The 15,552-nt window shown below is 38.0% G+C and overlaps 1 protein-coding gene across 13 annotated transcripts in view; it reads left to right on the top strand.

Moving 5' to 3' along the window:
- Positions 1–15,552, top strand: part of FAT3 (FAT atypical cadherin 3) — a 396,171-nt gene that overhangs the window by 261,241 nt on the left and 119,378 nt on the right. For all 13 annotated transcript variants that reach the window (XM_021544996.3, XM_085574877.1, XM_085574896.1 and 10 more), the window contains one exon: positions 592–653. In XM_021544996.3, the coding sequence (XP_021400671.3) occupies positions 592–653 (62 nt within the window). The remainder of the gene's footprint in view (positions 1–591; positions 654–15,552) is intronic.

Below are 15,552 nucleotides of genomic sequence, written 5' to 3' on the forward strand. Positions count from 1 at the left end.
CTTTATTTTAAAGACCCAATTTGAGCATGGAACAAATTGATGAAATTATAGTACAGAACCTTGAATGCATTAGAATTATTACATGTGGAAATCATTATGTATACAAGTAGTTACTACAGAAATAACCTTCTTTGTCAAGTATTCTTGGCATGGAAGTAATCAGCATCCTATCCTATTAATTGTTTGAGAACTCTGAAATCTTTAATGAGGTTTTTTACAGAAGAATTTCAGTCATATGCAAATGATTCATTGAAACTCTTAATCATAAGACAAATAGAGATTCTTTAGTGAGTTTTTTCATTCACTGTAGTAAATGTAGCATGTTAACTGTAGACACACAGTTAACTGTTTCTCAGTTATTTTTCTCACAGCATTTTTTTTAAGATTTGTTGCTGGTCAGAAAGTGATAATGGTTGGACTGAGAAAAAAAATAAAAAAATGCTTGACAGATGTCAAGAGATCTGTGTCTGATAGAGCTTAAAATAGATTTTTTCCGCTTTGTGTGGTTTAAAAATTAATTTGTATTCAGGTTGATAAAGATACGTATTTTTAAATGGCTACTGACAAAAAAAAATCATCATTTTTTCACAGGTCTGATTACCACAACATCAAGAAAATTGGATCGGGAACAGCAAGCAGAACATTTTCTAGAGGTAAGTTTAAGTGGAAAATACATGTTAAGAGGTTAGCTGATTTTTGTAGTTTAAAATCACTTCTTGCTGTTCCAGGAGAGTGGTATTCTACTTTCTCTTCACTTATAAGTGACTCACACAAAGCTTGGCATTGCTTGATTATACAGAGGAAATAAAATATTTTGCAACTCACAAGCACAGGAAAAAAACTGAACAAAAATTGAACACTTGTTTTCCACCTCTAATCTACTTCAGTTGAGTCTTTTATTGTAGCTCTTAAATTTTGTTTGTGACAGAAATTTAGAATATCCAGAGCAAAATATTTTTTAAAATATATATGGAATAACCCCAACTCTGCCAAAATTTTTAGTCTCTCAGGTTAAACTGGTTTAAATTTTGCATCTTGGATCTAATGTGCAACCTGATAATTTAGATGAAAGCAAACTTTGAACTTTGTCAAATTCACTGCATTATCAGAATCAATTTTTTTGTGTTTTTTGGGGTTTTTTTTTTTTTGATGTTGTTGTTGTTTTTGGGGTTTTTTTTTAGCTTTCACTTAATGGGATTGTTAATACCAATTTTCAGGTTAAAAACTGTCTTCTAAAAAGAATATCTAAACCATTCCCTTGGTCCTTGTGATGAATGTTTCTATTTATAAGGAGCTCATATGTGTTGAATATGGAGTGATATAGTTGAAAACTACTGTTTTTCCCACATGTGTTTTCCTTCACTCTCCTGTACACCATGCTGTGGGTTTCTTTTTCCTTTGAGTAAAAGTTCTTTGACTGTCCTTTTGTCTATTTGTGAAGTAAGGAATTCTTGATTGCTGTTGGTACAAGTAAAAAGAACCATATTGTCCTACATAATCAATCACCCCTACTAGGAAATGATCTTCAAATCCATACAAGCTAAAAAACATCTGGACACAACAGTTCACAGTGCAATTACTATCTGACAGCAAAATGTAGTAAAATATATGTTAGCATATTCATTAGATTTTTTTACTTGCTAAAAATCCCAAATTATTTTGGTTAGTGCAGAACACAGGAGAAAAGGGTGATTATTACTGTACTAGTTTGGGTTGGGGTTTTTTCTTGATAATTTACTGTCTATTCTTACACATTCCATGTCATAAATTAATAGAAGAAATTGTAAGTATTTTTACCTTTTTTGGATTTAAGTTGTAAAGTTAGTAAAGTAATCATGTATTCTAATAACTTCAAGCTTTCCAGTTTATACTGTCAGAGAAGATCACAAATGGAATGAAAGGGCATTGATTTGGAAATGTATCTATTGATGAGAATATTCGATTTGTAAGTCTCCTTTGCTCTGCAGAGAAGGACCAGATAATTCTGGTGGACAACAAGTTAGCACAAAATGAAACACAGGAGGTTCTATCTGAATATGAGGAAAAAAAAACTTACTTTCTGTGAGGGTGGCAGAGCACTAGAACAGGTTGCGCAGAGAGGTTGTGGAGTCTCTCTCTGGAGATACTCAAAACCTGCCTGGATGTGATTCTGCACAGCCAGCTGTAGATGAACTTGCTTTAGCAGGGTTTGGACTACATGAGCTCCACAGGTCCCTTCCAACATCAATCATTCTGTGATTCTGTAATTCTGTAATTTTTCTGTTTGCCTCAGAGATCTCAGTGAAACATGCCAAATACACATTTTCCAAGGGATTCTCATACAGATGGGGGAGTGCTACTACTAATAGCAAAAAGAAAACAAGTTACTTAGAGGAATTTAGCTTTAGTCATCAATAGAAGTTAATCTGTTTGTTCCCCTGAATTGTGTCTTGCTTGAAAAAATAACAATCTGCAAGATTTTGGTGGCTGAAGATGCACTAGAGAGAAATGTGTGTTGTACACTGCTCCAAGGCTTATGAATGTGAAGGGCAGGCTATGGAGAAGAGAAACACAAAGCAGGGTGCCCTGCAGAAGTGCAGATATGACCACATAGTAAAGCCCACCTGGAAACAGTGAGTGGCAAAGGGAATTGGGCTCTGGTGGAGGCACAGCCCCAGCGGTCAAATTACCCCTTTGAGCTGCTGCTGAAACATTTCCCATCGCTGCCTCCGGGGAGGCGCATTCCTGCAGCACATCCACACATAGGCTGGGGTCCAGAGCCAGGCTGGCCAAGCTGTGCTTGTTCTTGTGGCAAACTGAGAAATGTTTTCTGAAATGCCTGTCTGTCTCTGTGTAATTAACCCCCTGGGGAAGCCTTAATTGCCAAGACAGCCGTGGTTTCCCAGTAGTACAGTGTTTCTGTTCCGGCTTCATTTCATACCCTTCTTCCAGGAGTATGTCTGGTATAAAGGAGCACAAACTTGGCTCCCTTTGAAAAGCTCTGATTAGTATGTGACCTAGCAACCCTTGCTCCCCTTTGCCCAGTGTCTGTGTGAGCCACTGACAGACCTTTCCTAGATAAAACTTTTTCATTATTTTTAATAAGCCTGCCTTTGACAGAGATGCTATACCCTGTAAGTACCAGCCAGTATTTACTTAGCAAATTTTGTTAACAGTTATTTCCCCCTCTTTCACCAAAGCTGTTAGGAAAATGAAGTGATACAAGATAGCAGATGTTAGTCACTGGGGTTGAGTGTAGCGCCAGTGCTCATCTCCAGACCACTGCTTGTCATGGCATAGAGGAGTTCTGGAGTTTTCTGTCCCTGATTGTACCAGAGGAAACATGAATTATCAACAAAGACTGGATGTGTATTTTCAAGGCTTCCATGTGTAGGAAAGGTGAATCTAAGTGACTTTCATTCTAAGTTGCATGAGAATTCTGTTGCAAAGTAAGTACTAAGACCAAGGTCAGATGTGAATTTCTTCTTCATTTCTCCTTTAATTGTCTTCTTTAGATGTATGGACCTGTGTCCACATGGAGCTTTTTAATGGTACCTCAGGCTGCTGTTGCAGGACTTACACTTACCAAGAGTATGTTCCAAAGTGAGTGCAGAAACATGTCTAGACCCTGAGCCAAAAGATGTATGAAGAAGTCAGAAATACACTCCCCTTTATAATCATTGGGATTATCTGTTTGCTTCAGTGATATTTTTTGGGTATCATTTGTTTGTTTATTTTGGCATTTTGGAACAAGGGCGTAGAAAAAGAACTGCTTCTCCCAGGTTTATCATTGATTGTCAATACTTTTTTTTTAAGCTCCCAGGTTGAACGCCTAATCTTTTTCTGACACATTTGTAATGCCTTGCAAAGCTGCAAGTTGTATTCCGTGCTTGTTATCAGGTAGAATTTTACTGCGAACTTTCAAATTGGATGTCACTGGATTTTATACAGGATGGTCTCTTGCTTTAGTGAATTCTTATTAATGGACTGGTTCTGCCTGAAATGGGAGGAAAATGACCGCTCGATTACATTGCTTTCTCACATGAAGCAGGACAAAAGCATTTGTTCTATTTCACAGACTTTCTCAAATATTTTGTAGTTAGGATGAAGTATTTAAATAACAGTCTGAAGGAGAAGTAATCCTGAGAGCTACCTGCTTGCTTTGCAAGTGAATGAGAATAGTGATGTATTTCCAAGTGAGGTGCAAATTTGATGATGATTTGGCTTTATTCTCCTTCAGTAATTGAATACTTCATCCTCTTTTTTCCTTCTTTTACTTCCTCCTTATTAAGGACATGTATTGTCTTCTAATAATTGCTATGTTAACACTTCCCATTCTCTTCTCATATTATGCAAATTTACTAAAAAGAAGCTAGAAGTGGAGAATGTTAGTGGAGGTTGAGCTGTGGAAGAAAACCCTCACAAAAGTAGTGTGTAATTTTTTTTCTGCCCCCAGTTTTTACAAGATGCCTTCTAATGCTGGTTGACAGTTTCACAAACTCTAGTGATTTTGCTATGTGATTTTATTGAAACAGCTGCAGGAGTGATGGAGGTCCTATAATAAGCATAAAAATTAAATAATTTCATACAGGATCTGCACCCATGTATGGTGTCAGCTGATTCTGAGATGTCCAGAATATTAATAGTTCCTGCTCTGCTTTCCACTGTACATGGGCAACTTGTTGGGAGAGGATTATTGAATCCAGGCTACAGTTCACTTACTTGCACATTCAGCCCAGAAAATAGATCTGAGCACGTTTTCTTGCCCTGAGCAGTTTCTAAACACTCTGTTGCAGAGCCTTTGTTACTCATGCTTCCAACACAGAAAGCCTCTGCAAAATGCACCCATCAGTGAGCAGTTCAGCTTGTTGGGAATTGCTGTGTCAAGACCTGTGTTTAGCAAAAGAATGAGCCAGAGGAGTTACAGGCTTCGGTGTGCAATTCTAGCAAGAGTCTTTGAAACTTCATAATTGAAGGGATGAATTGTCTGTAGTGAGAGATGACCTCTCCATCCTCTTGATAATGGTATATAATAAGGTGGTGCTTTTAAAGTGCTGAGGCTGTTTAGTCTCTCCTTCATGAGCACATGTGGTCTGGGCTCTTCAGACATTTAACCAGTTTTGAAAATTATATCAATAGTATCTGTTTGTCAAAAATGCTAAAATAGCTATTTAAATTTACCACTGTAGAGTCATTCAGAAAATATCTTTTAACATTTGTCACGGTATAAAAACCTGTCTTTTCAAAGTGTCTCTAAAGAATAGAAACAGCTGTTAATAAGCATGGTCAGAACTTTAAATCTTTTCAGAAGTGACAAAGCAACTGAAGGCAATAGGTTTAAAAATAGTGTTACAGCAGCCTTAGCCTTTCAAGGTCCAAGTCATGTACCCTAATTGAAGAGGAGGAGACGTGGGAGCAGAGTATTGGCTTTGTGCAGCTAATTTTTAGCCCACTTAGTGCTATCAGAATGGTAACAGTGCCTCTCAAGTGCCCTGCTTTTGTCACAAATCAGTATACACAAGCTTCGTCAATCTTCCTGCTGCGAAGCTGGAGCACAGCACTGAGAAGGATGGCAGTAACAGTGCAAGGGGTCGTAATGAAGACAAATTGCTAAATCTGATGTGAGTGTCAAAATACATGAGTTGAATGAAACACATTGCTTTCTATTTACTGTAGGTACACTAAGGGTACAATAAACTGTATTACATGGCACGTATTTATATGCAGTAATTAGAGGGAAACATGATAATCTGCTGTAATTGGAGCCTTCTAAAAAGAATTCAAATTTCCACTCATTTAATGGCGAGCTGTAAATGTGAGGGGAATGCTGATAGAGGGATTATAATTTTATTCTGCTTGGAATTTGGTCCAGAATATCACTGGGGACGTTGCTGCCGGAATGTTTATGGCCACAGTTTGCAGGGCAGGAGGAGTTTAAAAACTCGCTAAGGGGCATTTAAGAATAGCACTACCTCTCAGTTCTTCCCACAAACAACACACTGGTGGCTCAGCATTGGACCAGCCTGTGTTCTCCACCATCCTCCTCTTTTCCTGCAGCATCTCCCACACAAGAACTTAACAAATTTAACTTTATTTTGTTGTTGAGCCTGCTCACTTGGGCTCTAGCCTTTGCTAGTGGTGATGCCTGAAGTCAGTGGTCTTTTGTGAGAAACTGCAACATTTTCTGAAGAATATAGGCAGCTGTGTGGCAATATGCTCATGTATATTTTTATAGGACAATTACAAAAGCTGAAGTTCATTGGGTTTATGTAGCGGAATAGTGCTCTACAGCACAATGATTGCTTAAATCCTGGATTACAAGTCTGTGTAAGCATTTGTTTCATGGTTCTTTAGCATTGCCCACATTTGGCAGAGAAACCTGCATTTTTTCTCAGTGACATGCTGGTGATGGTGTAAAAATGAGGCAGTGTGTCTGATTGAACATTTTGTCTGAGGTTTAAATGGGTCCAAAGGCACATGCCTTTCCCTTTTTAACACTGAAGCTTATCAGAAAATGCAAGGGAAGTTTAAAAAACAGGTAAACAGCCTCTTCTTTCCAGCTTGAGTTCGAAAAGTATTACTGGTTGTGCTTGCTGGAAATAAGAGAACTATTTTCATTATTTTTGAGACACCTGAAAGTATTTCTAGTTGAGCGGTTTGTTTATAGAGGCAGCTTTCTAAAAGGACAATGGAAGATGTACCAATGTCATCTTCAAATGGTGACACTGAACTTTAATGTCAACTTCAAAGTTAAGGGGAAAAAAGGAAAGGAAAAAAAAAGAAGAAAAAGAGGGTAGAGAGGAAAGAAAAGGAAGAAAACAAACAGTTCTCAATAAAATAAAAAACATTTATTTCATATTACCTCTCCATGGGGTTGTCAGCAGAGGGGAAATCCACCTGGCCATTGTGGAGGTAGATCTAGCAGACACACGAGGTCTGAGCTTAGGAGGCACAAACTGAGCTCCCTCACCCCATGATGCAGGTTTCCTTCCTGCACCCTCTGTTCTTCTGCTTTCCAAGGGCAGGAGGTGACTGGAGGTTAAAACTATCCTTCAGAGGCAGATTTACATATGTCAATGCACACTGCTTCTCATGTGTATTTGAGCAGAAAGTCTTACACAGCAAAATGAGGGGAAAGTCCTGGTGTGATTCATCTGTCTGCAGTGACAAGTGGTCTCCTCAGCTAGACTGCTGTCTCTAATTTACGTGATCTGGTAAAATGAAGAATTATCAAGTGCATCACTGAAAATATTACTCATTCCATTCTTAAGTGAGTAGTCTCTGTGCAAGAGATATGAATAGAGATTTTAAACAGCAAAAGAATTAAGGCATTGTGTTTTTACAGATTACTCTCTTTTATTATTAAAAATTTCAATAGCTCCCAAATGTCCCATTATTTTAGATAATGTCTTGAGAAGTTACACAAGTAACAGAGCCTAAGCATTGGGAAAACTGAATTTAATAACACTTTTCTTCATGCACTTGGAATCTTAATTCTGTTTTCTTATTAAATAAGAAAAAATATCTCCTTATACATTTATAATAATGGAGCAAATTAAGCTTGGATTGGGAAAAAAAAAAAAAAAGAAAAATTGTGTGTTTAAAGTCCTTAGTATTCCATGTTAAATTCAGGTAGCCTTTGGAAAATATGCCCACAATTCTGATGACACAAGGTATATATACCAAAAGGAAAGGGCAAGAATGGGTCTATGTATATCAAATAGTAGCAGTGACCCTCAGATCATTTCAGTTGTTTGATAAAATACCAATAGCCTTGAGAAACCAGGTGTACAAAGAATGTCTGTGACATTTCCATAAAATTTGTAGACTTTTAAGTCAACCCTGAGGATACTTTATTTACTTTTTTGCCTTAGGCTAATGGCTAATTTCAATCTTTATTTTTTCAGATAATAATAATCTCATTATTTTTTTAACTTTCTCATTACTAGTTTCATTGTCTGAAAATTATTTTGCATGTGCTAACACCAGGATGATGCCAAGGACAGATACACTACTGACCGTTCCATCAGTTTACCATTCATATCAGAGTACCTGATTCTGGCCTCTCTTGGAGGGTATTTAAACCATCCAGCTAATCTGATACTATATGGAAGTTCTTCCATGGTAGGATTTTAATCCAGCATTAAAAATCTCATGATTGTTTGGTTTATCTATTTTATTGATACCAAATACCAATAGTAATGAAGAAAAGCAGTCCTCTTTTCTATCTTTAATGAGCCTCCGAAGTAAAAAACCTTCATAATTCAATATGCAGAACTGTGGGGTTTTGTTGTGAATGCTTGATGATTACAGAAGTGAGCCAGATAGCTTACAGACCTTCTATAGGAGTAACGTAAGCTTGTGCTAATCTATTTGGTATTAAAATAAGAAAGGGTGGCTTTTATTATTTTTTCCCTTTTCAGCTTATGGAAAGTATTTGATTTTCCTAGTTCATTGACGTATGATGAGAGATACACCATCTACAGTGGAATACTGCTCCAAATATATTTTTTACTAAATCACATTTCATTGAACAGTAAGTCTGCTAGAAATGGGCAGGGAACAATTGGTATTATGATCCAGGATAAAAAACTAATTAATTACCTATTTAGATTAATATCTGGCTCAGTATCAAGATACAGATGATTTTGCAGGTTCTCATTCAGGTTCGTGTTTTGAAGAGCTTGGCAAGATCAGAATAATCCAGGGCTGAGGCTTTGGTTCACACACTGCTGTCTGCCACGGTGGTTGTGTCTCATTAGAAAAATCGCATTTCTGATTGCCTAGAGTTTTGCTTTAGTCAAGGAATGATTTGCATATATCTGACATTTGCAGAGGGAGGGAGGTTGTTTTACAGATTTCATGAATCACTGACCTGAACCGTTGGGTCATGAAATGCAGAAAGGAAATCCGCAAAGCGTGGCTCTGTTGGCTTTTTCATGCTGGGCATCAAATGCCTCTTTTAGGATTTTCCTTGTAGACCCACAGCATTCTAGCAGCAGGTCTTGGCTCTAAGCACCTCAGCATGGAAGCATGGAAGGAGATAGTCAGTTTATAGATTTTGTGTGCTATCTTATCAGGCATTTTCCAAATCTTTTAAAGGCATAACAGAAAAGATGCAATTGTGCCAGGAAGGAAATCCAGCCTGCAGTCAGCCACCCTGTAAGGTTCTAAGCATCTCCTGAGAGCCTAGGGGTGTATCAGCACTTCCTTGACCCTCTGGACCTAATTAAAATCTCACTGGACTCAGCATCATGGTGTAGTGCAAGAAAGTTACCCTATGATTAACTAGTATCATATTAAGATGTGTGATGTCACTGTGGAGAGGGGAAAGTATTATGCTGGGGGCTAGTTCAATTCCTTTGCTTATCCTGAGTAGTGTGCTTAGTCTAGCTTCAGTAGCAATGATTTTGCTAAACTTATCCCTAATAATCCAAGGATAAAAGAATTAGACATTGGTGCCCATGGCTGCAATTCCTCAGGTGTGTTGGAAATGGGTGAGTGAATACATGAGAGAAAAGCAATTTAAAATATACTCAGTACCTCTCTCTTCTCTTTGCAGAACTGTGAGCTAGCAGAACATTAGATCAATGCAAATGGGTGGAAAAGTATTATTAAAATATCAAGTTTTATTGCATGCTTTGAAAATTAGGTCTGCACCCATGTGTTAAATGCTGTTGAAACAGAGCGGGGTGTATTAGTGGTCTTCCTTCTTGTTTTATAAACCATTCCTCATGCTAAACTTGTGCAGGCAAATTCTGTGGTTAATCTATATCAACCTTTTCTTTTCAGTCAGGATTTAGAAGTTTAGTCTAATGTTGCTTTCTCACTGAGGGATTAGCTCATAGATTAGCTCAGGGCTAACAGGTTTTTTCTTCATTGTATGTTTCTTAAGATCTGTAGCTCCCTTTTTTATGGGCTGAAGCCCACCTACCAGGCCCAAATTGGTCGGATATATTCTTTCAGGGTGTCTCTCTTGCCAGGCTCTGTGCTTGGTGAAACAAAGAGTGATTGTGCAGGGTGCACTGCCTTGCTAAATCTTCACATTTTTATATGAATGTACCAATGTTTTAATCTTCTGCAGAAGCCACAGGAAATTCTTTCACATGATTCAAATCTATTTTAGATATACAGAGCCTTTGTGTTATGGGAATTGTCTGCTTTAGTGCAATATCATGTTTTTTGTAGCATGAGTAACACCCATCAGCTGCCAGACTGTTAATTTATGTTTGTAATGTTTGAGCACACAAACATGCATGCACATACAAGCATTTTGCAGAGGTCTCATTTTTCTGCCTTCTCAGCTCAGACCAAGTTGAGAGTCGAATATAGGGCAGGGGAGCATCTTCTTCCTCCGTTAGGAATGCATTAGCATCTGTACTAAAATCCTAGTATGCCTTTTAATTAATCCACCATTTAGAAAAATGTCCTAAAAGAAGATTTGCATCCATTTCTTCTTTCTCTCAGAGTGATCTGTTCTCAGCTGTTCCAAATTCAGGCTTGTTATTGCTAAAACAAGTTGATTCTGGAATTTTTTCACAGCAGCTTCACTTGTCACCATTTATATGCACCAAATCCTACCACCCTGCAATACCCTGTGTTGGGATCCCAACCTAACTCTCCAATTCTGTTGTCTTACGTGGCCTTTGGGTTGATTTGACACATGCATGTTTTGTCAGTGCTCTGTCCTCTGAATTATTTTTTTTGTCTTTCCCTTCTGAGTGCTTTTCTTTTTCAGGAGTTTTCCATTTTCATACATTAAAAACTCAGCATTCCACAAAACTGCCCCCACCAATCCATGCACTTGATGAGAACCTTTTCCCAGTACACAATGAATACACAGCATTTTCTTTGAGCCTCATCACATCTCACAGTCTTCTCACTGTAGCTTGTAATGTCATTCAATATAATGTATTTTCCCTCATTTTCTGATCTTTCAGATCCTTCCCACATCACCACACTGTCCCTCCACCATATAATCCTTAAACATTCATATTCCTCAATGATATATTGGACAGGATTGGAAAATGTCAAGCAAAATCATGGTGGTTTGAAAAAATTGTGCTGTTTGTGCTGTTTGGTGTGTTGGTTTTTGTTGGGTTTTTTTTGTTTTATTTTTTTGGGTTTTTTTTTTTTTTTCCTTTGGTTGGTTTTTGGGGTTTTTTTTGTTCATTTTAAAAGTAATTTGTTATGGAAAAGTGCATCATTGTGTGAAATGTGCTGAAATAAGATTGGAGTTCTCAGCATAATTTGAAACATGACACAAATTAAGGTATTTACAAGATACCTAAAGATAATAAAACCTCTAATCCGGTTGAGATCAGTTTACTAAGCATAATTGACACTTTTTTTCTCCCTAAATATATTACCACAGAACATAAGAATCCTAATGTTTTTCTTATCTGACTTCAGCTTGATAATAATCAGAGACCAAACAGTTATTTTGCTTTTTTATGAAGATATGATTGAAACAGAAAAGTACAAAGGCCCTGAAGCATCAAGTGCAAAGAAATCGACCCTCAGAACCAGTAATTTTCTTTTCACAGCCTAACAAATTTCATTTGTCAAGAAACAGATTAATCTCATCTTTCTCAAATGTAATATTGCTGTTTGCTAATTTCTCATGATACAAAGACATTGAAAATGTTATCATAGCAGTCCTAAAGTACATTTTATGGTTTGGCAAAAAATAATACTTTCTTTGGCAAGGAATGTTCTAAAAATATTAAAAAGCAAGGATTAACATGAGCACCTGAGAGCAAAAATGTCAGAATCAAAATAATGAGTTATTTTTTCTCACATTCCTTGGGAAAGTAAAAAATACAAATATTGCTAATAGCAGTCTGTCAATTCACGGCTTTGATTTTTCTGTGATTCAGCATGTTATCTTTAACTCAGATACCAGTAAATAAGTCAATATTTTCTTCACAACCTCAAATATGTCTGTTTTTCCCATTGTATCTTGTCTTCCACTGTCCTTCTAGATAGCTGTTAAGGTGTTGTATAAACTAAAACAAGAGTTCTTAATTCAGATTTTGAAGGCTTTATTGGAAAAAAAGTAGGGAGAATAGAAACACATGGGTTTTTTTTACATTGCCACACTTTTTTAAAACCCCATCATTTGACCAGAGTTTAAAAAATACTTAGAAAATTTCCACAAAATCATAAATTTTAGACCACACATTTTAGCTAAGCAGAGCTTTATTATTTGGTACATTAAAGTACGCCAAAATGGCATGATATTTGTTGACTGAGAGGGACAGAAGGAAGCGAAGGCTGTGTGTTAGCTTGGTCTCAGTAGACCATAATTTGTAGCAGAAGGAATCAAAATATTAAGTGATATGTGAGGTTAATTTGCATTTACTCCTTATCCTCCTCACCAAAACCCTGTTATTCAAATGGACCTGCCCAAACTCTCTCTGTGTAGCTTTGGACATATGTTTATGGGATTGAATTGAATACTAAAGCCTGTTCTGTCTTTCCCACTGGCATTTACCGAGTATGTGTACAGTTAAGAATCTTTCACTATTTTTGTTGCAGCACTCCAAATACTGCCTAAATGCAGTCTTCTCTGCAGCACCTCAGCTGGGGAATGACATTTAAAAAGTAAAATAATACTTTCTTTAAATGCCTTCTCTTCAGGCATTCAATCCTCATAATATCCGATTCTCAGTGTGAAAGTATCAATTGAAAGCTGTGGCTTTTTTAATAAAAATAAGTCTGAAGTGTACAGAAGATGTGTTATTTCTGCAGCCCTGGGAGGGTGCCTGATGATGGATCACAGTGGTGATGGGATGCCCAACTTCCAGCAAGCTGCTCAGGTCCCAAAAGAAATCCTTGCTGCTGCAGCACAGTGCTCAGCATGAGGCAGTCATTTATCCAGCTTCCTGACAAAGCACATTACAGCTCAGAGCTGTGGGCTGTTTTTCAGCTCATTCAGTTCTTGCAGAGCTAATTTGGTGTTCCTTCCCTCTCCTCCAAGCTATAGCTGAGAGCTACCTCATGACTTCCTAACTTTAGACACACCCCTGGTTTCTCTGGAGTGCAATAAGCTCCACTAGGCCTTGAATGCCTAAAAGGTAGTAGCTGAGTAAATTACACATTTGTGCTCTGTTTTCTAGAGGTCATTGGGAGAGCATTCAGCAGACTTACGTACCAAAACAGGAACTGCACTTGAACTTCATTTGATGGACAAACTGCCTCACTAAGCCTGTAAATCAGGTTTACGTGTTTTGTGATATTAGTAATCTGTGGATTAGATCTGCTCCTAATATGGTATTTCTAAAACTGGATGCACTTTGGGAGAATAAGTTTGTATGGGATTTCTCAGAGGGAGCAGTGGCAGCATCTCTAGGTAGTGTCAAGCAGGGCTCCACATCATGAGTGAACATCTGCAGTAGAGACCCAGCATTGACCATGGGGATTAGTGCCTGGGGCTGGCAGATCTCATCTGCCTGTGCCAAGGGATCACACCTCCTGCACTGGTCCTGACAGGACGTACTTGTGCTGTTCAAGACCTCCCATAAATCAGGAGCTTTCTCACATCTACTTCCAGCAGAGTACCCTGCTCCTGTAACACCTTCTGAGACAGTCTCAAAAGCAAAGCAGCTCCTGAAACTTTACTTTATCAATCTTTACTGCTAAAACCCAACAAAGCAACTCATTAGAGCTTCCTTCTTTCTGCTTTCTCTTTTTGCTCCCTTAACCTAGTGAGGGCTAATTGGAGGCCTATAAAATGAATCCAGGGAAATTAGCTGCTTTCTCCCATATATCAATCCTGCACTACCAAATTGGGCGTATTGTCTCATGCAGTGTTTTATTGTCCCCCAGATCACATTATCAGGAAGGCAAATCTCACAAAGGTTAATAGCATTACTTGGTTGTCTCTCCATCTGACATTCCTGCTCATCGCTCTAAATCCAGTCGTTTCACCGGTCGCCTCTGCTGTCGTTAATTGCGTGCTGCTTCCCACTGACTTCAAACCCAGTTCTATAAATTGTAACTACTAGTAGCTGATTGTCCCTGCTCTTAACTTTCATATCACAACTGGGAAAAGTATGTGTGGGTTGATATACCTGTCTTTTCAACTCCACTCTTTGACATTTGCAGTCCAATTATCGGTCACCTTGGCCATCCGTTCAGTTCCGCTGTCCTCCCGTTGGTCTGCTATGTGTCAACACCTACCCCATACACTGCCCTAATGGACAAATAAACAGTAAATTATGAGCCTGTATAAATCCAATAAAGAGTGACTGACTCCATAAACCATGGAAGTGAAACTGAGGTGTTTCTGTAACTGTTTTATGCAGTCGCTAGTATCCCAGGCTGGAATTGCTGCTCTGTATTTTGTGTCCCAGCATACTGGAGTCAGGCAAGATATCTGTCTGTCTGTCTGTCTATCTATCTATCTATCTATCTATCTATCTGTCTATCTATCTATCTATCTATCTATCTATCTATCAAGGGCCATGGTGCCCATGCAGTAAGAAAATGAACCTTAAAGGCTATGCATGTTAAGATTTCTGTATTACATTCTTGAAATCAATGGTTGTCATCAGTAGAAAGCAGTAAATTTATATTAATCATTCTTGATTAAATATTTCCCTTCTGCGGATAAAAAGCATGCTTCCTAAGCTCTACTCACATTTTATGTTTTATTGACCCTTTTGCACAGCAGTGAATGCCATCCTGTGGCTACAAAACCCAAATGCACGTTAAAGACTAATTCTGCAGAAGAATCAGAGTGCTATAAGAATATTTTAAAAGTTGTGATCTTTTAAAATTCCTCCTGCACTACAGGAGTGGAATGCCATCTTATTATTATTCCAATACATAAAGATCCCTTTCCAGGACTCCAGGCATTATGCAATTAATTAATTACAATAGTATTAATTGATTAATTAATATTAATAACCTGAACATTTTAATGCATTCCAAGTGTTACTCCGGGAAATTAAGGTTTTGGGACAGGATTTTTTCTTTTCAACACATTTGGGATATTAAAACCTGGGGACAGATTTTCCTGTTGTATCGTTACCCCAAAATGACTTTGTTCCCATACACATACCTAGTTATTTATGTTGGCAGTACGGTCTTGACACATTCTGAAAATTTTTCATATACATTGCTATTCACAGGATCACTGCCTATGTGTGTAACAGATTGAACCAACAGGAAAAAAAAATTCTGCTGAAGAAAATAATTGCATGTGAAATTGCTGTTTCTTTAAAGCGAACAGAAAATCCCACATTTGCCTGAGCACTAAATAAGATTGTTCCCAGTCAGTTATCAGGCACACAGTGGTGATGCTGCAGTAGTGCACACCTTCCCTACCCTTTAGCTGAAGGCTCACAGCTTTCAGGTACTCATGCAACTCATGCCCAGGGCTGGGCAAAAGCTCAGTGAGAATTAAACGTACTGAAATTAGGTTGTTGAGCTCTGGATGCCACCCTGTTCTCACCAAAGTCAATGGGAAAATTCCCATCAATTTCCAAATCTGAGAGTTTCACAGCTGGCCAGTGCTTCCCTACCAAGAAGGTGTCTGTAATTATTTGGCTGCTCAGACAACATGAG

This window comes from Lonchura striata, chromosome 1, assembly GCF_050655825.1.
Source record: "Lonchura striata isolate lonStrDom1 chromosome 1, ASM5065582v1, whole genome shotgun sequence".
NCBI lineage: Eukaryota > Metazoa > Chordata > Aves > Passeriformes > Estrildidae > Lonchura > Lonchura striata.